Source organism: Myripristis murdjan, chromosome 12, assembly GCF_902150065.1.
Source record: "Myripristis murdjan chromosome 12, fMyrMur1.1, whole genome shotgun sequence".
Taxonomy (NCBI): Eukaryota; Metazoa; Chordata; class Actinopteri; order Holocentriformes; family Holocentridae; genus Myripristis; species Myripristis murdjan.
The window spans coordinates 3,864,879-3,890,705 of record NC_043991.1 but is presented as its reverse complement, the minus strand read 5'-3'; the positions used below and the strand labels follow the sequence as shown (position 1 = coordinate 3,890,705).

At 40.9% G+C, this 25,827-nt stretch overlaps 1 protein-coding gene across 1 annotated transcript; it reads right to left on the bottom strand.

Moving 5' to 3' along the window:
• Positions 1–6,291: 6,291 nt before the first annotated feature.
• Positions 6,292–21,782, bottom strand: rassf6 (Ras association domain family member 6). The gene is made up of 11 exons (XM_030065915.1): positions 21,711–21,782; positions 19,423–19,504; positions 16,834–16,912; positions 15,120–15,280; positions 13,197–13,291; positions 11,500–11,699; positions 10,630–10,731; positions 9,888–9,939; positions 9,664–9,782; positions 7,749–7,846; positions 6,292–6,629 (listed from the first exon to the last, which is right to left on the bottom strand). Exons 2-11 carry the CDS (start codon positions 19,479–19,481, stop codon positions 6,554–6,556), a joined length of 1,041 nt encoding a protein of 346 aa, XP_029921775.1. The 5' UTR covers positions 19,482–19,504; positions 21,711–21,782; the 3' UTR covers positions 6,292–6,553.
• Between the last annotated feature and the right edge of the window lie 4,045 nt (positions 21,783–25,827).

The following is a 25,827-nucleotide window of genomic DNA, read 5'->3' as shown; positions in this document are numbered from 1 at the left end:
CTTGATGTCTTTTTTTTTTTTTTTTTGGAAAGCACTGATCAAACATCAGAGCCGCTACTCCTGTCTGGCTGAGATGATGATATTATTACAGATCCATGAAAACCCTAAAGCAGCGGGAGCCAACCAGCCCCAACAGTAAATAACGTGCTGGTCTCCACCCAAAGATCTCCAGTTTCCTTTGCTGGAGGTCAGTCTGGAAACTTCAGTGTCGTTTTGCTTCTCCGCTCAAACGGAGTCCTTTCAGAGGGGGAGGCTGGCCCTGTTTGGGTTGTGAACCACAGGTTTGCATACAATTACTCTCACAGTGATGCATCTCTTATGTTTTTCAGATCCCGGCTGTATAAAACTGGCTAAACAAACACTGATTTTACTGTGCATGTTCTAAAAAAGCAAATTAAATTTATTAACTTATTTAGATTAAATTTCTCAAGCTGCTATGAAACTGTTTGGTTGCCAATATCTATTGTTTCATATGACAAAAGTAGAGGGAAAAAAAAAACAGGCGCAAAGCAAAAATTACAATGGCAAAATTCTCTCTCTCATTCTGTGTCCCCCGCTCTCTCTCTCTCTCTCACATACACACACACACACACACACACATACAGACTCTAAAACACTGTGAAGATTAGGGAAATAGTCCAATGATGTGTGAAGCATCAGGCTATATAACCTTTTTTTTTTAACACTTATTTATACAGCTTTTTTTTTCTTTTTCTTTTTTTTTTTTGCAGTGATTTCTTCGTCACCTGTGTGTAAACTTGCCCTAATAACTGATTATTTTCATCTGCAATTGGAGGACACATGGTCACAACTAGATAAAAAAACAAGTGATTTGGCCGTGAATGAAATGAGGCAGAGCGACACAGAAGTGTGGGAGAAGAGAGAGAGAGGAAGAGAGCAGCGGTGGTCGAGCGAGCTAGACAGTGAATGGAGAAAGAGCTGAAGTAGTAAAAACAAATGTTTTGCAAAAATTCTTCATCATACAGTCATAACTATAAACAAACAAACAAACAAACAAAAAAGATTAAGCTGAGAGGCCCACAGGACCAAACACATGATCGCCTCCAGGCTTCCTCCTGGTACAATCACACTCTTCTCTCTCTCTCTCTCAGTCTCTCTTCCTCTCATTTTTTCCTTTTTTTTTTGGATCAAGTGGCGGCCCACTCAGAGCTGACCTGCGGCCCAGTTTTGGACCAGATCCCACCAGTTAATAACCACTAGTGCTGGAGATCAGAGGCTCTTATTTTGGAGCTCAGTGAACCAGGCGTGTCTCCAGACTGCATGTCAGCACATCAAGACGCTGAACTGCACTCAGACTGGAGATACACACAGAAACCAGGGGGGCTAAGAGGAACAGCACTCTGAGGCCGCGGTGGCCCGGGATCCTCGACGCAAGTGGGCGAAACACCAGCTGCCGAGTGGAAACTGGATCCTTTAATAAAAACAACCAGTCGCCATTTATCCTCATTCAGCCAGTCATCATTCGTCAGAGGAAAGTTTTGCTGCAGCGTCTAGTAACACGAGGCCGTCTGGCTCTAAAACGCTCCTCCTGCAGGGAGCCTCGCCACCAAGCAGCCCAGAGATTAGTGCTCACTCTATAATACACCATTATTTAACTGCAAGGAGGACAGCATTTTCCACTTGTAAGCAGTTCTGTGTGTGTGTATGTGTGTGTGTAAGAGAGAGAGAGAGAACTTGTGCAAGCATTACAGCTCCCCAATTCAAAACACTTCTATACGTACAGACCCTTAATCGTTCATAAAGAGCTCATATACATGCTCATATTCCAGGCTCCCCATCGACTTAATAGAGGGTCGTTTTCCACGTCGAGCCTGTATGTGGGAGTCATTCTGCTGCCTGGACATTTAAAGGGCTAATAACATGATTTTACTGCCCCCTGCCACAAAACGATCAGAATATAAAACCGAGAGCCGCGCCGAGCCGAGCGAGACGTCTGGCTTTTAAAACACGTCGTTTTCGAAATACACAGTTGACAGCGTAAAATCTGAACCCGGCTGCCGTGTCCGAAGACGGCCCGGATAAAAAGACACGGGTGTGATGACGCTGAGGTTCGCGAGGCCAGGTTGTGTCTCAGAGAGATTATTTCCAGGTGGATTCTTGCATTTCTTGGGTGTGTCAGGGCGGCGAAGTCGGAAAGTTCAACCGAACCGAACGGAGGCCTTGTGTTTTTTACGCAGACGCCGTGTGGAGGCTGTTTTTCATGTTGCACAAGAATGAGTGGCGGCAAATGGCTTCTTATGTGAACACACAACTTCAAATGCTGTTTATGGGGGATTTCTTTTCTATTAATGAAGGAGACCTTCAGTTTTCCACAGTTATGGAAGATAACTTGTAAGAAATATTTCCTTCCACTAAGTTTACAAAATAAACAAAATAAGAAACTCTATTCTAGTACTGTTTGAGCACAGATAATCACAGATAAACTTATGATAAACTGGTGCAAATATGGGATAAATACAGCAGCAGCATCTGTTCAACAAGAGAGAGCAAACATATTCATGTAAACTTTCTTAAGTGTGATTGATTGATTGATTGCTTGATTGGTTGATTAAGCATTTTTATTTCGAATATGAAATGAAATAACAGAACAGTAAAGAGTTTACGATAAACATAAAAAGTGCATATTCGAAAAGGAGTGAGAAGAAGTAAAACTTATGTACTTCCACCCCTTTTCACAATTATTCAGTTAATGCACACCTGCATACTCATAGCATATATGTACTTTTTTATTTTTTATTTTTTTGGTATGCATCTTTATACACATAAGGGTCTGCTACTACATAAAATTTAGCATGAATTTCAGTTGCTGTTATAAGACAGCATGACAAAAATAAGCATCAAAAGAAGACTTTATCCACATGGACTTTATTTCTCAGTGATATTACTGGATTATTGAGAGACGGCAAATCCCACTTTCATTTATGAGTGAGCGGCCAGTGGAGTCGATTTCTCAAGCCAAAAAACAAATGAATGGATTTCTGCAGTGTGATATTGGCAGTTGCCTCTTCACTCGATGTTTCTGTTGGATCTCTGCTCTAATCAGCGAGTTTATTTCCAAATCAGAGGTTATGATCATATTGTTTCAGGCTCCTTATGGAAAGAGAGGTGATGGAGACGTTTGTAGGAGGACATTTATTGATGTTGCAGCTCTTTGGCCACATCCACACAGCAACAATTACTATTATTATTATTATTATTATTATTATTGTTTTAAAAAAAATCAGTTTGAATCCAAATCCAGGTCAGCCCGTCTCTCTCTCTCTCATCCCCTTCCTGTCTCTCTCTCGGTCTCTAAAGCAACAACTTTTGTCAAAATGCTCTTTACAGGTTTTTTTCTTCTTTTTTTTTAACAGCAGTGTCTCTTTGCCATGTGGACGGTGAAAAAGGTGCAGTTTAATGCTGATGTTGCCTCCAAAACTTTGCTTCACTGCATTTGCTGATATTTTTTGAGCAATTTGCAGTTTTGGACCTGATTAGGATGTTTTGAACTGTGTTGTTTAACCATATTTGTCCTTGCATTTTTCACTCAGTGATGTCAATGAACTGCTCTCTGCAGACACACACACACACACACCAACACACACTTCTAGTGGCTCAAAAGTGATGATTGAGGTGTTTTTGCATAAGTTTATGCAGTGTGGTGTTTTTTTTTTTTTTTTATTTGTCAACTCAATCTACTGACAAAAACCCATAAAACACAGACAAAATCATCAGTGTTTGTGTCTTGTGTGGAGAAACATTTGACTCGTGTTATGAAAGAAATAAAAACGGCTCCTGACTTGTTTCCAGCTTCACCGGAAAACCTGAAAAACCGGCCGTCGTCCCGAGACGCGCATATCTTCGTCAGATGGTAGTCGATGGGTTCCCAGTGCGCTTCCATGACAAAACAACCCCTAAAATAACACTTGAGCTCATAAACAAACATGAACAAAGAAGATTACGGCAATATGCAACAATTTCAAGTCCCAGTACCCATTTTTTAAGAAAATGAAATGGCTCTTTTCTTGTTATTTTCCTATTTGAATTGGAAAGTAGATCCAGCAGGTAGCATCTGCAGGAAATATCCACATGCTGTAACCTTACGCCAGGAGGAAATGATCTGATACTACACAAATAACTGAAATTACACCGAAAAAAATGGGTACCGGGACTTATCGTTTTTAATATTGTCATAATCTTGTTTGTTGGTTTCTGTGCTAAAAGTGTTATTTATTTTTCAGAGCTGTGCTGCTTTGGAAATGAATGAATGGAGAGATACAAAAACAGTGTTGTGGATTAGCAGCCCAATTTTGCTACATTACAGTCAACACACTTTTAGATATAGTTTTTTTTATTTATTCATGAACACATGACTTTAATTTACAGTTATTTACAACAGCATCTTACACTTTAACCCTTTAACCCTGCATTTATTTTGCAGCTGCTTTACTAAAAGTGGAAAATAAAGGGGAAAAAAAACAAAAAAACAGAAGCATACGATGCGGGTTGAATAATATTAATCCAAAACTCTCCTAAACAATTGAGTTTAGGATTTTAAAGGTAAGTACAGCTCAAAATGTCTGAAGCATAGATGACCTTTAGAGTTAGCTGCTGAGCTTTAAAAGTACCATGTATTTTTTTTTTTTATCTTTATTATTTTGTCATTTCAAACCTTGAGCTTGTTACTACCCTTTTGAACACACAATGCCTTTTTTAGTTTAATGACACCCATCAAATTATAAGAGTGTATGCCATTTTCCAAACTCCTCATGTTTCTCTGCTGTATTCCCTCCTGCTGGGCGCTCGACTCGCCAAATCCTGCTAAAGCGCTCGGTGATGGATTGCTTTTATTTGAAACAAATTGCATAATCCTTTTAAGAACAGCCCCCGCTGAGCCCGAAAGAGGTGGAAAGCGTTGTCGGCTGATTTCATGTTGGTATCAACAGAGAGAGGAACAGAATATTTCCTGCCTCAGATTTATTTTTTGACTTCGTTCGAAAGGACGGGGATGAAATGCGGCGGCGCCCGACAGGAGCGACATCGCACAACAACGAAAGCTTTCACTCCAAAACATTGTATAAACATAATTTTTGGGTAAACCTTGTCGCCTGGTGTTTACAAAGATGCTTTGTTTTTTTACCATGTTCTTATCAGCTTCACTAATGTTTGATAGCGGCTTTCATTTTCATGCCGTAATAATTTTTTGTTGCACTGTGTGTCCAACAAGTCGTCCAACCCACACGACCACACGAGTCATTTGTTCCTACCCTCTCGTACGACCCACAGGAGTGTTTCCTAAGTTAGCGCCCCCCACTGGCGGCAGGAGATATGCCACAAGCCGTGTTCTCCTCTCCTCATTTCCTCTCTTCTTGTGGATGTCAAAACGATCACAATTTGTTTAAATTTAGGCACTAAAAACACTTGGTATGGTTAGGACAAAGTTGAGATTAAAGGAATATGCCAACATTTTGGTACAAAATCTCATTTCCCATCTTCCCCAGACTGAGACCGGATGTTGGACACCATTTTCTCCTCTGTACATCCAGTGGTTCAGTTCCTATGGGTGGCATTTCCTGTTAGCTTAGCATAAAGACTTGAAGTCTATGGGAGTCGTTAGCCTGGCTCTGTCAAAATGAAAAACATAAACCTCACAGCAGCTCCGAAGTTGTCGTATTTACACGGTGGATCATGTGGATTTGAAATGGACAGTGTCCATGTGTCACATTTTGAAAATAGGGGGGATTTTATTTTGAAATGGAAAGCGTTCATGCCATAAAATGTCATTACACTTTTCTTTTCAGGAGGATCGAGATATCACCCCCTGCTGTTGTTTTTAATTTTTACTGTACCGTGGCATTTTCAGGAGGTTGGATTGGTCATGTAGGAGCAGGAAGTGGGAGACAGTTTCTATCATCAGTAAAAAGAAACAAACAAAACTGAAGAGAAGCCATTTTTGCATCAAGTATCTCACAGTGCCTTCCCGCCTGCATGAAGCTGTGATGGTATAGTTTGTTTTTTGGATGTTAAGACAAGCCACCGGTCAAAAGAGGTTGTGTTAAAATAAAATTTGATTTACTTTTGTTTTAGAGATATTTTTTAAGGGGCCCTTTTTTAGGCTTGTCTCTTTTCTTTAAGTGCTTTAAACAGTTTTTATTTTATCACTTTGTTTTTTGTCATCACTGGGAAGATACCTAAAAAAAAAACGACTTATTTTTTCTGAAAATAATGTCAAAATTATGTCAAAACAAAATTAAATTGAATTAAATTATAAAATAAAATACACTGAAGTGAAATGAAACAAAAACAAACAGAGCAACAGAGGAGACGCAGCAGCTGCTTCTCTGGAAAAACCGTCACTCCTCACTTTTCCTGTGGGAGCGGTGCTTCGTCGACTGAAAGGTTTTCATCCCTGTCCTCAGTTTTTGACGGTCTGCCGTGTCTTCGTCTTCAGGATCAGACGGCTCCGGCGCTGCAGATGTGATGGAAACCGTCTCGTCCCCTTTTCTCATTTAGACGCTTGATTTGTTGTTTGTGTGTCGTTTCCGCCTGCGTGTCAAACACTCGTCTCGATGTGAGGAGACACCTTACTGCTCAGGATGTGGGACAGGAGCCTGTGCTGGTGGTGGTACCTGACACACACACACACACACACACACACACACAGAGTACAGATTACAGATTACAGAGCAAAGCAGCAGAAAGTAATTTGGAGTACATTAGTGCCATCACCTGGCCGACAGCTGTTACTGCACTGATTCCACTGTAAAGACTGAAATATTTCCTCATGGCTCACACGTCTGTCTTAATGAAACCATTTGAGAAATAGGCCTGAGTTTACATCCTGTGAAAAGTATAAATGTGTGCTTCTCAAGATTTTCTCCCTACAAAAAAAATCTCTTTAATCTGAAAAATAATGTGATTTCCCCCATTTTTCCCTATTTCTTTTTCTATTTCTTTTTTCTTTTTTTTTGTAGTGATCCTGTGGTCCTGTAAAGCCCCTTGAGACTGTAAATATTGATTTTAGCCTCTAAATAAATCTGAACTCGGACATGAAAATGTTCCAGTGATGTTTCCTGAGCACAGCAGCGCCCCCTCCTGTCCAACAATTTCATGAGCACTGGTCTCCTCATCCCAGTTTACCGTCTCTCAGTGTCATGAGAATGTTGGACAAGAGGGGGCGCTGTTACCCTACCAAAACCTGCATCAATCAGCTGACAAGAAAAGCCTGCAGAGGGCACAGCAGATGAAATATGACAGGTGAATATAATTACAACGTCTTTAAGAGGAAAAAGTCTTGAGGAGTATTGGAAAACTAAATAAACCTTTTCAAACTGTGTATAAATTTGTGTTTGACCCCCTGTGCAGGTCCTGTGGTATCAGGAGATGCACGTCCTGCTGATTCACCTCAAAATATCTGTACATAAAACTGAACACGAGTGTATTATATTACAAACTACATCCCTGTCTCAGTTTCTCAAATCTATAAACCTGGAGATCCATTATTGCTGCTGGCAACAGAGTGCAGTTTAGTGGATTTTTGACGTCAAAGAGCTCTGAAATACCGGCGTAAGTCAAACTGTCACTTGATTCACAGTATAAATCCCCTTGGAAAACCCCCCGTGATAACGAGGGCTGCTAAAACAAAAATATTATCAGGTGATTTTTAACCAGGTTAATTTTTTTTTTTGCATTATTGATTGCATTATTTGGGCAAAGGTTTAAGGAGCAGCTGTGTCCGAGTTACTGACTTGCTAATGACTCTCTGGATCTCTCTGTTCTCCTCTTCTTTGAGTTTCAGCAGAACATGCTCCAGGATGGGAAGCTCCAGGTTCAGGTACTGAGCCACCTGGTGGACGGGAGAGGAGGGGAGAGGAGGGGAGGAGAGAGGAGAGGAAAGAAGAGAAGAGGAAAGGACACAGTGAGAAGAAAGGAAACAAGGAGAGCAAAGGAAATGAGGAGAGGAAGAAGAGAGGAAATGAAGAGAAGAAACAAGGAGAGCAAAGGAAATGATGAGAGGAAGAGGAGAGGAAACGAGGAGAGGAAGCAAGGAGAGGAGGGGGAAGAGAGGAGAGAAGATGAGGACAGGAAAGGAAAAGAAACGAGGAGAGGAGAGGAATGAGGAGAGCAACGGAAATGAGGAGAGAAAATAAAAAGGAAATGAAGAGAGGAGATGAAAGGAAACGAGGAGCGGAAAGGAAATGAGGAGAGGAAGAAGAGAGGAAATGAGGAGAGCAAGCAAGGAGAGCAAAGGAAATGAGGAGAGGAAGAGGAGAGGAAACGAGGAGAGGAAGCAAGGAGAGGAGGGGAAGAGAGGAGAGAAGATGAGGACAGGAAAGGAAAAGAAACGAGGAGAGGAGAGGAACGAGGAGAGCAACGGAAATGAGGAGAGGAAGAAGAAAGGAAACGAAGAGAGGAGATGAAAGGAAATGAGGAGCGGAAAGGAAATGAGGAGAGGAGAGGAGAGTTGAGGAAATGAGGAGGGGAGAGGAAAAAAGGAAAGGAAATGAGGAAAGGAGAGGAAACGAGGAGAGGAAACAAGAGGAGAGGAGAGGAGAGAAGAGGAAAGGATATGAGGAGGGGAGAGGAAACAAGGAGAGGAAACGAGGAGATGGAGAGAAACAAGGAGAAGAAAGGAGAGGAGAGGAAAGGAAAAGCGGAAAGGAGAGGAGATAAAGAGAAAGCAGAAGAATAAATAAAATGAAAAGGAGAAGATGGAAAAAATGAGAGAAGAAAGGAAACGAGAGAAGACAAGAGGACAAATCAGAAGGACAGAGAGCGAGTGAATGACAAACTGAACAGATAAACAACAACAACAACAACAAGCAGCTGAATAAAAAACTGTCAAAGTTTCTCGGTGAGCGACATCATGGAATAACAGATTTTCTAAATGAGTCACAAAACACAGACTTGATTTGTTTTTGCTCTTGCAGCTTTGCACCGCGCACACACTGATTTACAAAAGGCACATGTTTTTTTAATATTTCTAATTTCTTTTCTGTTTCTTGTAATTTAATTCTTCTCTTGAGAATCTGAGCCTCTGCAGCTGACCCAGTTTCCCCTCACAGATCAATACAGGATTTCTAATTCTGATTCTGGTTTTAAAATATCCATCCTGTCCTTTGCAGCTTCAGCGACCCAGTTTCCCTCTGAGATCAATACGATCAGGACAGAAGAGCGTGAGACAAGCAGAGGAAAAAAGACAAATTACAATTAAACTAAGTCACTTTTTGAACATTTGTACTTGTAGTTGAAAACGTGTGACTTTTGCTCGGCTGCATTTCAAAGACGGGACTTTTGACTCCACAACATTTCTATGAAGGTTGTCGTCACTCGTTTTTTTTTTTTAAGCACAGCTTTGAAATCAGCTGTTTATTTATTTATTTTCATTTCTAAAATGCGATTGGCCGCACGCTGTGGAGAAAAAACAATCACAGAATCCGCTTTCAACTAGGTTTGATTCAAAAGCAGAAACACGTCATCGCGCTGTGTGAAACAGGACGTCCTCTTTCAAAATAAAATGCTGTAAAATAATCCACATGACTAGGAAAAATACACCACCCAACAATACGTGCGCCAACAGCTGCTCTCTGACAGCCGTCTGAGTGTTTTTTGGGTGGATGTTTCCTTTAAGCGATGCGTGCGGGGTGGAGGTGAAGCGCTCACATCGTTGCTGACTTCCTGCTCGTCTCTGTCCATCAGAAATATCTTCATGATGTCTTCAGAGGGACCCTGGAGTATTCGCTCCCATAAGGGCTGGTCTCTGTTACTCAGCTTCCTCCTCTCTGGAAAACACACACACACACACACACACACACACACACTAGTCACATCACACACTAATCCTGAAGTCCCATTTAACCTCAGGTGTGACGGTGACGTTCCTGTACCTCCGCTCTGGTGAACACAGTAGAGGGCAAACTCCTGAGGATCATTCTCTATCTGCAGGATGAACAAATCACACACAAACACACACACACACACACACACACACATACACAGACATTTTCATCAGCATCGTCTTATTCTGAAGGGAAAAAAAACATTGCTGTTGTGATTTCTGGACAAATAAAACAACAACAACAGCAAAACACAGCCGGCATCATCTCATTATAACATGAAACTTGCAACAACGAAAGTCTTTTTTCTCACTATATTTATTATCATATTAAATATTATCATATATTATATAATATATATTATATATTATCATATTAAAATGACACCTTTTTCCTGTAATTATGACACATAAGCTTATCTGGATATAATAAGACACTACTGCCGTTACACCAAGATATCTATTAACATTTCTCAGTAAGATATAATAATAAGATAGGTGATCTCATTATAATGTGATCGCTTATCACATTATAATGAGGTAACTGATCACATCAAACAGCCCAGGGCCAATGGGAATGAAACCCCTATGGATTAAAACTTACCATTAAATTAAATTACCATTTAAATAATATCATGCTAATTTCATGTTTGCCCAAAAGTCATTAAATATGAAACAAAAAACAAAAGACAAAACTAAACTAAACTAAACAAAACAAAAAAAATGATGTTGATTGTGTGTTTAGAGACATTAATGTGGTCAAATTGAACGATGGATTTTTGTTGAAGCTTCACCTTGAACTTGCTCAGCAGCTGTTCGATCACCTGGTCTGTGGTCAGCTTGCTGGAGATCCGAACCTTCGTGGGAGTGCCAACGGATGGAGTGAAGATGGAGGTCTGGAGAGAGAGAGAGAGAGAGAGAGAGAGAGAGAGAGAGAGACGGGTGAATAAATGGGAATAAGACATGATCCTCATTTCTCTGTTTTCATAATGATCTGTAAAATGGTTTTGTCTGAGATTAGGGAGGCACAGGGGGGTGCGTTTTTTGGGTTTAATCTGGATTCCCGTTTGGTTTCACTCTAACGGCTCCACAAAAATCTCGTTTTCCACTGCAGCAACTTTCTCCAAATCACAGGAACCCTTTTGAGGAAGCAGGAACCCAGGAAGCAACATGAAATTATAGCCCTTGCCATTTTTAAAATCAGCAGCAAGCGACGGCAAACACAAATTATCAAAAGATCGTTCTATCAAGAGATCATTGGGATATTTACTGAGAGGAAAAAAATATACTGTTTGTCTGTTTGCAAATGATTAGTAGTTACTCCATGAGATATTGTGATATTGCAATATGATTTTAGTGGAATTGGTAATTTCTGTATCATAATTTCAGTTCTGTTTCGATGAAAAAATAACGATTAAAGTGATGATGATGTGATTTTTGCTGGAGTCTGTGCCACACAAACATGTTTTCTTATGTTTTCAGAGCAGAACTTACAGGCCAGGACATTTTTGTAGCAGCACAACACCTGGTCTTTTTGTTTTTTTGATCATTTTGAGTAATTTTTCAGCTGTTCATCACACCTGTCCACTCCTTCCTGCCCCCGGTTGAGGGTAAAAAGGACAAGAGGGGAAGACGGACAAGAGACGCCGAGTTAGAAAAACCACCTTATAGTTGTAGAAGTGTCCATTGATGGAGAAGCGGTGTTGTCTTTCTCTCTCCCTCTGCGCCGCTGACTTGACCTTCCCCCTCCGCCTCTTCACCAGCGAGGCGTCACTCATGCAGCGAAACAAGTTGGACTCCGCCTCCAGCTCGGACGGCTTCAGCCTGGCCGGGCGCAGCGTGGTGGTCTCGTAAATGACGGGGCCTACAGAGACAGACACATCGATAAAACCCTCACCTGGACCAGCAGCGGGACAGACAGACAGGTTAGAGGACTGTCGCTCTGTCCGTTTGGTCAAACTCCCACTGGAAGGTTAGTCAAGAGTCAGTTGTCGTGGTAAATGTGTCCACAAACATCCCGTCAAAGTGTCATTTGGCCATCCACACTGGGAACTTAACCTTTTTATTGACCATATTTACATGAACTGCAGTGTTTTGATGGTTAACATATTAAGGAAATGCTTGGAACAAGAAACATCCATTCAAACTATGGTTATAATCAGAATCAGTAACAATCACAATACTCCATGTGTCTTCAGTAATCTGATTAAGTGTATTCTGAATATAATCTGAATACTCCGAATACCCAGAATCTCAGAATCTGTAAATATTCTGCGCATTCTGATTGTCGTACGAATAGTCCACGAGTCTTAATCAGATTAACACATGTAGACTACTCTGACTAGAATCAGAATACTCTGAATTTTAGATTTAAAATACTCCATGTCTTAATCAGATTAAGACATGTGGGCTATTCTGATTACAATCAGAACACTGAGGAGGTAAAACAAAATAGTCCGTGTGTCTTAATCTGATTAAGACACGTGGATAATTCTGATTAAATACAGAATACTCAAAATACTCCATGTGTCTAAAACAGATGGAGTATTCTGATAAACTCATAATCTCAGAAGCAGAATATTAATTATTGAATTATATGAATGATATGAATTATTTTGCAGCATGAGGGTAAAACTGGTTGGATCCCCACGTGTCACAGTTTGACCTCATTTCTTACTTTAATCTGATTGGGTTATTGAATGTGATTACAGGCATGTACAGCATATACTTTAATCTTGCTGTGACTTTTTATTTGAGTTTTTACTGCAACACTAACACTTTTACTGCAGCTCAACCTAATCTCAGGTGTCGCCACAAAAAATGTCTTGACAGCACAATGTTCTGCCAGATTTATAAAGAAAACAGCCCCAGAGGTAAACCAGGGTTAGGGTTAGGGTTAGCTGTGGTGGTTTTCTTATTTTTATGTTTTTTGATTCTGACAACAAAAAAGGAAAAACAACTTTGTTTTTCTGTTTTTTAATTTTTGGTTAACCTTAAGATGGCCCAATGTTGCAATACTTGTGTTTACAGCGATAAACAGTGATAAAACACTGAAAAAAAAAAAAAATGATAGTGAAGGTCCCTAGAAAAACAGACAGCATATTATAAATGATGACTAAAGTGACTGTAAGGTTGGAGCGAGGTAAATTAAAGTGACATGTTAAATAAACATCCCATCCCCTGACCCCGTGTGTCCCATCACAAATCACTTCAGCAAGAATTCATGACCTGGAAACCAATTAAAACACCTTCAGCATGCAAGACTGCAAAATGACACAGTTTATCAGAAAACCTGCCAATTTTTCTTCCCCTTCTTCCCTGTTCTTGGCAAGGAAGGAAAAAAAAAACAAAACAAACGAACCTGCTGATGGACTGCTGCCTCCCGTCTCCTGGGGCGTCTCTGCCATCTCGTCGATGTGGTGAAGGTCGCTGTACTCGCCCCACCGCGTCATGCCTCTACACAGATATGAAAACACAGAGAGAGAGATGATTCAGTGTTACATAAAGAGAAATAAACTGTGTGAGATATTGATCAGGAGTTTGGGAGCTTTTTGGCTTGTTTATGGTGCTGATTTTGGCCACTTTTATATTCAAAATGTTGGACTCCGGTGTGAAAATTCGTCTTCTGAACTCACTTGGGGACAAACAGATGGATGGATGTCCCGTAGTCCCCTCCCTGATCTTTATTGTGGCAGTATATGTGTGTGTGAGTTTTAACTGGATCAATCATCAGTGAAATGTCAGCATGAATCCCTTACTGACTGTTTGCTGCATTATACATGAAGATAATCACCAGTTTTGACTAGCCTGTAAATTGTGAAGCCCACATCTCAGCTTCCTGTGTAAAGGAATGTTCTTTGTAATGATTAGTGCGTCTACAGCATCACATCACTGCTGCTAAGTTGTTGCTGTGTCAACAAACTGTACGGTTTGATCACTTTGTCATGGTATCAAGGCTGCACAGTGGAAAACTCCTGATTCTCTGATGTCGTAAAACTAAAAAAAATATACTGTCATCCTAGTGTTATTATTATAAAACTAATTTAATCCCTTTGTGAGGCCCGTCTCTTGTCTAAAAACACTTGGACATGGATAAAAAAAAATCACATATTATAATGTACTTTGCATTTCTGGGTCTAATTTGTTGTTTGCATTTTTCTTTATGCTATTCTCTTCTATTCTATTATGCTGTTCAGGAGGAGCAGTAATGCAGCAGCGGGTCACATTTCTGCAGATCCACTCTCACAAAACTTTCCACGCCATCATCATCCGTATTGGTCTTTCCACCCACACGGCAGCGGGCGCCCAGCATCTGCAGGGTTGTTGAAAGTCATTGTGGGAAATGTAGGAAATCACAAACTGAAATGGGAGTAGCTGAAGTTAAATTAATCACAAAGCAGGGAACATCACAGATTGATGATCTTCAGAATAAGAGCGGCAGCTGGACGCTTTGGTTTCCCAGGATTCTGAATTGGTTTCCCTCCCTGGTGTTTAGATTTATTTGTCTCTTCTGTGCTGTTGTCTTTTTTTCCCTGTGATTTTCTCCTATTGGTGAAGGTGAAGAGAGTGCACTGCAAAAAAATCTTTATTTATCCTCACATTCAGTGTTAAAATGGCCGCGGTGGGCAACACAGTCAGGAGAATAAAATCCTGCCTTTTGCACGTTTCTGCAAACCAACAAATCTGTTGAAAAGTCAACGTTTCTGAATCAGAAATATGTTGCATATCAACATTTAGATTTAAAGCCAATGTGGTGGAGCTGCGTCGACGTCATGTGACTGCTAACGTCGGCTATTTTAGCTGTTTTAGCTTTTATTTGCTTTGATTTCTTCATTATCCACAAAAACCACTTGGTTAAGGCTAGGAAACATTAGCTACTGTTCTCTGATAAGAGCCAGCGAATGTTAACTAAGTTGATTAGCATTTGAAATAAGTGGAATTATCCCGTCCCACTGGCAGATTTTTTTTTTTTTTTTTTTTTTAACCTAATTTGAAGAAAAACAAGATTTGGACACTGAACATGAGATTAAATGGCTTGTGTGAAATTGGCTCTCATTTCTTTTGGCTGCATATTCAGTATCAGCAACACATTTAACACATTAGAGAGAATAAAAGCCCTGATGAAATGTCCATAGCAACCTGTGGCAATAGATGTTGATAAAACCTAATCAACTTAATAAACAGCTTTTCCCTCTATACATTTTTGATTTCAGATCATTGTTGACTCCCACTGTGCCTCGCTCTGTGATTCTGGCAAAATGACACACAAAAACCTGAAAACAACCTCTTGCCTCCGACAGGGCTGATGGGGCTGACGGGGTCGGGTGACGTGAGCTGAGGAGAGGGAAGCGTCTGTTTGTCGTCCTGTATTTTGAGCCTGATGGGCCTCCGTACCCCCCAGCAGATGTTCAGGAAGCCCTCCACCACCACCTCGCCATCATCACCCTGATCCACACACACAGGCAGACAGAAACATACATGTGACTGCAAAAATCAGATTTCACCTGCACACCCAAACTCATTATATAACATCTATCCATCTCCAAAAGGTGTGCAGTTTTCAAGAAGTAAAACAATATATATATATATATATATATATATATATATATATATATATATACATATATATATATATATATATATATATATATATATATATTTGGACATTTTACAACTAATCAGTGGTTTGTCCTCAGGGAGACTCTGATGTCACTGATTAGTTTTCACTTTGGCTAAAAATGCAAAGGAAAAATCTGAAAAACGAGGTTTACCCAGCCAGAGATGAGTCAGATTTATCTGCTCATTTTTCCGAATTAGAGAGAGAAACTTGTCCAGGTTCTCATAAACCACTGCACATTTTGGACGTTTAGTAATATGACAAAACTATAAGATCTGCCAAACCTTTGAATCTGTTTCTGCAAATTTATGGCAACTTTGTGGAGGCAATTTGGTAAAATAGTTGCAACCAACCTCTGCTCAGCAATGTATATGTTCTACTGTCTATCGCATTTATTTTTTTTAATTTTGTTAGACAGCAGACAGACAGTCGAGCCAACCTTTTGTTTAATTAAAACAATATAATTGCATTTTTTTTCTTCATGCTTTCCGTTTGGACATGAAAGTGGGAAGATAGAAGTTTTTTCTCGAGTCCAGATGTGCAGTATTCCAGTCAGGGTCTTACAGACAAAACATATTGTCTACTTGTCTAATTGTCTAATTTTGACACTCTTGTTCCCTTCCCTGACCGGGACATGCTGACTGAGAGGTGGACGGGCTCTTAAAAACAACAAGCATTTTCATATTTCATGAGCCTGTCCAGGTGGAGGAGACGTGGCTCTGGGTCGTGTGGCAGCAGCAGAGGCTGTTTGATTAAGTGACAAGAATTGAATTGAAGAAGTGAAGTCGTGAGCCTCTGTTCTCTGATTCAACACCAAACGCTCCGGTTTGCTGAAAATCACCCTGTGACTCTCTGAGCACTGAAACTGGGCTCAGATTATTTGGTTAAAGGAGTAAACACTGAGGCGCTCTCTTTCTTTCTTTTATAGATCAGCTCCGAGTCACCAGAGTGTGGCGCTGCAGCTCCACAGCCGAGCCAAAACGAAAAGAAACGAAGTGAACAGAACCGAACAGAAATGAACCTAAACAGAGCTGAGAGAGAGCAGAACAGAACAGAAACAGACAAACTAAAACTAAAAACAAAAACAAAACAAAACAAATTATTTCAACATGGTATTTCTGCAAAAAGTTACATCGGTGACAAAAAAAAAAAAAAAAAATTCTGGTAACTTTTGGCTGATTTTAGTGTGTCTGCTGCTGGAGGTGAACAACTTTACCATTACACTTATGGTGCAGGTCCGTTAGTGATACTTGGCTTTATTCTCAGCTAGTTTTTCCTCTAACTGTTCAAAACAATTAAGTAAAACAAGGAATAAAAACTATGTAATATTATACATTAGAATAGAATAGAATAGAATAGAATAGAACAGCATGATACCGACCTGATGGTAGCTGAGGTGCAGCTGCGTCTGGTCCTTCAGGAAACAGTTGTAGGTTTTCAGCAGAGACAGAAACTCTGCCCTGAAAAAACAAAAAAAAAAAAACAAAAAAAAAAAAACACACATTCACTCACACACAGCCGAGCGCCCATTCATCTGAACAGGAGCAGACGTTTAGCAGAGGATTGTGGGAAAACGGGGCGAATTTGTGGATGGAGTGGACAGGCGCAAGAAGCCGAAAGCAGGACTCACTGCAACTTCGAAAATTCAGCCGTCCAGAGGATGAACGGATGAAAAATGATCTAAGCTACAGCTGTTTCTGAGAGCAGGGATGAATTTAATTCTGCAGCCGGATTGAAGAAAATCTCCACATTTCAATTTTCACACAGCTGAAACCGATCATGTCACATTAACCCCTGACAGACCAGCAGACCACCTGTCAGCGAGCAGCAAACACACCACCTGTGCAATTATAAGCTATTTTGAAACTGTCCATATCTCTGAATAATTTATGTTTATTTCACGCCCACAAAGCCTCCCCAGTGAGCTGATATTCAACACAACACCACACTGACAGTACAACACACTGCGACACAGACGCATGAGTGGTTAAATGCGGCAGATTTATGAATACGTCGCACGATAATGCAGTTATTGTGCATTATTGTGCTTCAAACAATCATTCACTAGGGCCAGAGGTGATTCTTGAGCCTGTTGGGGCCCTAAGCAAAAATTCCCAGGGGGCCCTTCTGACCAGTGTCCATCACCATCATGTTATAATTACTCTGACACCAACGAAAAATGTATGAAATCAATACTTTTTTAAATTGTTTTATTCCCAATGTCCACATACCATACCTAATATATTAGAATTCAATAACATGAAAAACCTTGTCATTTTGAAAATATAAAGTATGTGAAATTATAAATAAGATAAGATAAGATACGATATTCCTTTATTAGTCCCACGGTGGGTAAATTTCAAGCATTACAGCAGCAAAGTGGATAGCAAAATATTAAGCATAATTTACATTATAAACAGTATAAACAGATAATAAATAGCAAAAAGCAATATAAACACTATAAACAAGGAATATAGAAAAAAATGTAAAGAATAATAAAAAACAAAATAAATAACTCACTGTTACATTGTAAATAAGCCACATTATCAGCACTTTTTCAGCACTGGTTCAGATTCTGCCTTGAGCTGCGGCTAATACATTTTTGAGACATTTCGGTAAAAACAGGCCTCGGGCCCCTAGTCTCAGGGGCCCCTGTCAGCTCAGGGCCCCAAGCAGTCGCCTGCCCTGCCTGTTCACAAACTGCAGGTCTGACTAGGGCTCGTTCATTAGCCTCGCACGATGCTTGATATATCTCAGGCAAAGCTGACAACAATTACACTGGTAAGATGTTTTATTGGCATATAAAGTGTATAAAAGTAAGTAAAAAAATAAGTATAAATAAGTAGCCAGAAAGTATCCATATGGTTACTTCAGATTAAAGTGCTTTGAAGTGATAAATAGCACACACTGCAAACATCTCTATCTTAACAAAGCGCTGTGTCTCATGAAGTTTTAGATTCTAATTTTCTTCAAAACAAGGTCAAAAATCTGCCAGTGTGATGAGATAATCCCACTTGTTTCCAGAGTTTTCGTGCATCAAGTGTCACTTTCTGTATTCTAGTGGGCTGATCTGCCTTGTTCTGCCTTGTTTCGTCAGATTTGTGCGGGCAAACAACAGGGATTATGAGATGAATCTGAGACGAAGTGGCTCTGTCCCAATTCAAAGGCTGTACGCTACCTAGGTCGTATTTTTGACTAATTTGCAGGAAACACCTCCACGATGCTTCGCGGCCGACATCACAGCCTACTTCCCAGGGTACCTTTCGGTCCAGTTGAATTTCTGGATGAGCCACCATCGCTGGACTTATGAAGCATGTTTTAGACCGTCTTAATGTTCATATCATGCCATATCAAGTTTTCATGCCTATAATTACCACCATAGATTCGGTTTAGCTGTTAACTGTATCCGAACAACGCCTGTAAATGCGTAAAAGTTTAGTTAGATGAGTTAGATAGGCATTTTGCATGATGTTTCCATAGCAACCATCAGCGCATCAGGTACGTTACAATGTAGCCATGTGTACAATTACTTTAATTGGGATAGTCTGTTGCACTTTGTGAGGTGTAACAATTATCTTAATTTCCTGCATCTTCACGAAGACAAAATAAAATAAAATACATAAAACTACAGAATCCATGTTGTTCATCTTGAGAGCGTTGAAGCTGCTTATCGTTTGGTTTCATGCACAGGTGTTCACCGACACACCTCCCAAACCTACTTCGTCATTTTACGCTGCATCACTCCAATGCGCTTCGGGAAGCCTCGATAATAATGACGTAGGAATCCTCCGCAGGCTACACCGTCCCAATTCACTAAACTTTTAGTTCCGGGATACCTGATATCGGAACCTCCGTCGGACGCCTCCTACGTGGGCACCGTGGGCTGCGACCTAGAAGTCATCTAGCCCTTCGTTTGAGACAGACCCAGTGACTTGATAAAACAGATTTGTGCGGGCAGTGAGCGACCCACCTGGACAGGGTCCTTCCGTCTCCTGCTTTGACCACCGGGAGCAGAGCCGCCTTGTCCATCTCTGGTTTCACCCCCCAGCCGACTGTGGAGGGACAGCAGACGACACACAAAACACGTCACACAAAAACTAACCGGAGAACTCAACCAGGATCAACCAGGATCAACAAGGAAACTACTAAACAGCTGCCAGCCTCAACCCGGTCACCAGAGGAAAACGATGCCTTTTTAAGTTTCTGCAAACCAACAAATGTTTTGAAATGTCTGTTTCTGATCCCAAACTGTGTTGCACATCAGCATTCAGACTCACAGCCAAAGTGGTGCAGCCTGATTCAACGTAATGTGCTTCGTCGGCTTCGTCAGCCACCAGCACCACTCGGCTAAAGACAGGAAAATGTTCCCTGTCGTGGTTAAGGTTAGGAGAGGGTCATGGTGAACGGTATGAAAACAAACACGGCTGTTTCTTGGCACGGGACTTGAACCTCACTCTGCAGGTTTTTGCTCATTTTATACTGCATCATGAAACTCGAAGATATTAATATTTCAACGTTTCCTTGGTTTGTAGAAACATAAAATGCCAACATTTTTTCCCCCTTGCAACTGGGCTCTTGCAATTTAGTGTATAAAAATTATTTTAATCCACACAGCAGTAAACACAAAGGAACACGTTTCAGCCCTTGGCCTTCCTCAGCATTTATTAGATAGTAGATATTTATGTATTTGTCATTGCATAAAAACACAATGAAACTCCATTTGAAAGCAGTCCACCAGCCGGCAGCAGGCTCTGAGGGTCAGATATAATAAAATATTCACATGTTGTAAGTGCAGAACATGAGAAGCGGGCGGCAGACCAGCAGCCAGTGAGTTACATTCACTCCACAACGACGACTGAAGAGAGAAATTTAAGGAAAATAAAGGAATTCAAGAAGAAACACGTCACGGTCAGACCTCAGCTTGTCTGTTAAAGACATAAACATCCTCAGGTGTCACTTCACAATAACAGTTACAATTAAAACAAACAAAAACCATAAAAAAATCTCAGTTTTTGCAGTAAAGGACTTTATATAAAAAACCCTGTCTACCCGCTTTAAGGGAAAGGTGTTACCTCAAATTGATCTGTGAAGATTTTAAAAACAGAGATGGGTGCCCCTTCACAATAAGATACCCCTATGAAGGGTTTAGGAATGGCTTATAATTCATTTATTAAGCTATGCTGTAGACGATTATCCCAGATCTGAGATTTATCAGAGCAGATGCAGTGCAGCACTAAATTTGTTTTGCCAAAAAGTGAGCCTGCATTGGTGTATTTAAACTGTTATAGCTTGTTTATGACTGTTTATTAATGATTTATTACATGTTCACAACCTAATTAATACCCTAATTGTAAGCCATCACAAACCCTTCATAAGGATAGTCTTGCTGTAAAGAGGTAGGCAGCTTTAATGTGGGTAGGCAGGGTTTTCATATTAAGTCATTTACTGTAAATATTGTGATTTTTGTATTTTTGTTCATTTTGATATACTTGGAACAGATGGGTGTAGAGTTTAGGGTTTCCCAGACTTTTTCATGTCAAGGACCCCCTAAACAGATGCAAAATAGATGCACGTTTTGATGCTAGAGGATTTTTGTCGAGTGGAGAAATAAGAAAACACATGAACAATGTGCACAGTCAGTCTGAAAACCTGCTGCACATCAGCAGCCGGACTGACAGCCTGCGTGCTGGAGCGTGCATCAGCGTAACGTACCTGCCAGCTCGCTTTAGTTCAGAGTTTCCCAGACTTTTTCATGTCCCTAAATAGATGCGCAATAGATGCACAGACACCCGCGTGAGCTGCTTTTGTCCTCGAGAAGACTTTCATCGAACGGTGAGAAAAGAAAACAGAGGAAAACCGTGTGCAGTCGGTGCTAATTCTGAGAAAAACGTGAACTTGTTGTTATAACTTCCGCTGAAAGCCACTGAAAGCCATCTCTCCCTCCAGTGGGGACCCACTCAGAGCCTTTCAAGGACCCCCGGCGGCCCCCGGACCGCAGGTTTGAGAAAACCACAAGCATGAAGAGATCAGACGGCATGACAGTCACGATAACAAACTTTTCTGTGAGCTGCAGCCGCCTGGAGCTCCGAGTAAAACCAGCAAACACGAGTGCCGTCTGCTTGTTGGAGGGTTGCTGGTTCGATTCCCAACGCCGGCGGGGCCTGACCCTGCTGCTGACACACCTGACCCTCAGCCTGCTGTTAGTCAGCGCCTCAACATGGCCAGAAATCAGCTGTTTGTTTGAAATGAGAGCCTTACCTTGTGTAACATGGCCAGCAGGAGCTCTCCTCTTGATCTGCCTTTGTCTCCTCTCTGTGCTTTAAATATCCGCCTGCCTCCTCTCTCTCTCTCTCTCTCTGTCTGTGGTCTCTGCGTTAAATTTATCCCTTTCTCTCTCTCTCTCTCTCTCTCTGTGCTTTTGCTCTTTCACTTTCTTTTTTTGTCCTCCTCTCCAAGAAATTTAATAACAGTGCTCCACCCAGTAACCAGTGATGACAGTGGAGACGCAGCCGTGTGTTTGTGTTTCGGTCGCCGTGCCTGCGAGCGCAGAGGCTGCACATCCACGTGGCTGCTCTCTCTCTCTCTCTCTCTCTCTCTCTCTCTCTCTCTCTCTCTCTCTCCCTCCCTTTCTTTCTTTTTTCTTTCTTTTTTCCTCTTTGTCTTTCTTCTTTCTCCGTCTGCACATGTGAACTTGAATGACGCAGCACTCTGAATGTGTTTCAACAACACCGACTCTCTCGCTCTCTCTCTCTCTCTCTCTCTCTCTCTCTCTCTCCCTCTCTCTCTGTCTCAGCCTGTTCAGAGGAATCTCAGGTATTTGCCAGTTGTCGTCCCGGCCTCCCTCCCCAAAATCCGGCTGACAGTTCGCTCCCGTTTACAAGCACGAGTGAGCAAGAAAATAAAAATTAAAATGAAAATGAAAAAAAGAGTTTAAAGCTGCAGCATGCAAATGTTAACGAGGGAGGGAGGAAAAAAAAAAGACGGGGGGATAATCGCTGCTTGCACTCGGAGGAGGGCTGGCGGCCGGGCAGGTGCTGGACCGACGCATGACAGAGGAGAAAAAAATAACCGCGCACGCCATAAAAAAGACAGATAGCTCCTCATCTATTTTTACGTTGCGTCGATGAGCCCGGCTGAAAAAGTGCAAGTGAAAAGGACAGATAACAAAAAAAAAAAAAAAAACCCTCACACCCCACATCTGCAGTATTCATTCATTCACTCATTAATATTCATTAATTTATTTAACATAAGGAAAAAGAAAACAGTATACTGGCTGTTGTCCACAAAGGTTTCAGTGATTAAAAAAAAAAAAAAAAAAAAAAAAGAATATTTAGATTGATTTTCTCTTCATTTATTTTCTCATAAAGAGTTTTCAACATGACAAAGAATGACATCATTTGGCCCAAAGGTTAAAGTGATGTCATTCCTGTGTTTGCTGAGGTGAATAGTCAGTATTTAAAAAACGAAATGAAATGAAATAAAATCTTATCAGCCTGTCAGTACAGTGGCTGGATTGATATGAGAGACTTGTTATCGGCCCTCGTCAGCGTCTGATGTTGAGACGAGCGAGTCTGTTGGCTTTGGCGGGCGGCCACGTTCTCTCCACCTCGAGCGCACGAACGTCGGGAAGATCGTGTTCCCGACTCGCAGCCCGACACACCTGATGGTTACAGCTCACTGACTCAGGAGGAGCAGATGCATGTTGGGGCTTTTGTCTCATTAAAACCCAAAATGGAGACAAAGGGAGTGAAATGACTCGAGAGTTTGAGCACCTCTGACATGTGTTGTTTTTCCGGTCAGGACTAGATCAGTTTGAATCTGAATCTGGCGTAAAATAATCTGGGTTTAGGGAGCCTGCACCTCAACATTTGGCAGTTCTTTGTTATAATCCTGTGGATGAAATGTGTTTGCAGCTCAACCGCGACAGAAAATACAAAAAGGAAGACCAACAGAGAGGAAAAAGTGCAGCAAAAGTTTTCTAAGAGTTAGAGAGTTTCTGTCAGGTGGAGCTGCTTAAATCTAACATTTGAATTTATGTGCACGTACAGGATCACTCTCTGGTGTAGTCATTTATGTTTGAATAGGTGTGTGTGTGTGTGTGTGTGTGTGTGTGTGTGTGTGTGTGTGTGTGTGTGTCAAAGCCACTGAGTGTTTGCCAGACCTGGTAAAAACCAGTTTGGCAGCTTCTGTAACTTGCAGGACTGTTTATTCTAACAATTTAAATAGGCCACTCCGTGTGTTCACCAAGAAATACGATAAATAACCAAACTAATAATTCATAAGTGAACAGTGGCGGCCACAGCAGGCCTGAGGGGGACCTGCTGAGCCTCGTCACAGATTTGCTCTCAGATTTTTCCCGTTCGCTCCCGTCCGAGCGGCTGGTCGGGAGAAACGCTCGCTTGTGCGTGCAGGATTGATTTTGCATAAGCGATGTTTGGACCGCGATTTGAGCAAAAACCTGAGCTGTTTGGGAAGTAAACCAAAGATGGATTATTTCATACGACTGGATTGTATACATGAGCTTTTGATTGTGTTTTGTGGTAGAAATGTAAAATTATGGAGACATTTTCCCCCACACTGCAGCAGAGAAGGCTGGAGCGTTTTCACTATGAAACAAACCTGACTCCTAAGAATTACGCTCTCGCACAAATAAACTGCTCTCTCAGTTGTATTTTGTCTTGGATTACATTGTTTTCTGACTGATTACAAAACATTCATATCCATAAAGTAAAATGGACGCAGGTTATAGTGAGGCTGTTGGTCACTGACATAAGAAAAGGCTGACTACATGTTAATCACTGAGGCAGATGCTGCACAGGGCCTGCTGGTGGCGCTAGAGTGAAGGTTAAGGGGTCACCAAAACCTTTGGGCGTCATCCTACCAGGCAACATGAATGTTGTTACTAAACTTCACATGGAGGAAAACAAAAAAAAAAACCTTTGGATTGAGCCTTATCTCTTAAAAATCATGTTCTCCTTATACAGGGTGACACAAAAAAACGGGAACTTTTTAACAATCCAATAAAACCAAGAGTGATGGGAGAAAAATGTTTTATTCATAGTAATTGAAACCTTAAAACATGCCATTTAAGAAACAATGATGGAATATTCATTTTTTAAAAATTGTGCTGCCACTTGCTCATGTCTGCCAATACGCACTTCAAAGATTCCCGTTTTTTTGGGTCACCCTGTATTTTGTATTTTGTCTTGGATTATATTTGTTTCTGACGTATCACGAGAGTGTTTGTCATGATGTAATCTGCCGTCTGCACTGGGACGATGACGTGCTGGTGGGCGGCTCAAACACCCACCTTTCACCCAGGGCACACGAGTCCGGCTTCCCAAGGCCAGCCTGAAACGACAGCGGTGTTGGTTTAATGCAAAACGTCACGTACGTTAAGTTACTTTACTGTAAACCAAGTGACCCTTTCCTGACCTCATCCAAGTCCTTCTGGTGTCTAAGCCAAACCACGTGACACTGACATGCAATCAAAGCCAGGAAGAAAGACTCATCAGAAAACAAACTTCATCTACAACAATATATATTTCCTCATAATCATAATTAAGAATCTAGTTTAGTTGTATGGGAGTGTGATTTTTGCATGAAGTCTTGTGAGTAAATATTTCTTCTTCAGTGACTGATTTGATACAAATATTTATTATAGGTGAAGAATCCCTTCATTCAGGAAATTTTGAGGAGAACGGCTGAAAATATTTGCGATTCCAATGCAAGATCACATTCAAACAGGAAATAACTAAGGAAGTCATGTTGTGCTACACCTGATGGGAATACTGCATCACTTATTCCATGATTTTGGTCATTTTAGATGCTCTGCAGTTTGATGTGGTGCACCAACAGACGTGAAATCAGCCCCGAGTGTGAGTGTTTTTAAATCCAAAAACATTTCTCTTCTCATGTGCTTACGGCTGAGCTCTTTCAAAGCTTCTCAGTATTTTAATTTGTTATCATTTTAAAGCAATTCATTATTTTTTTGCTGCGCTCCTATTTTAGTCTCGCTTTTTTCATTCTTTCTGCCTTTCTATTTCTCTGCACTTTTGTAATCTATTTATTAACTATAATGATTTTAATTGTTGTTTTTTTTTTTCTTCTGCAATTGTTTTTTTTTATTGTATGGATTTTCTTATTTCTTTTAAATGTTTGTGTCTTTTCGATTGTTTGTTTTCACTTTTCTTGTTTTTATGTAAAGCACACTGAGCTGCTATAGAAATAAAATTGCCTTCCCTTGCCGTACCTGTAATGTTTAAGATGACACTGAACAGTAATAATCTGGCAGATTGTGTTATTCCTGCTGCTGTGGCGCCTTAACACGACATATATAAGAAGAAGAAACGTGTGTGTGTGTGTGTGTGTGTGT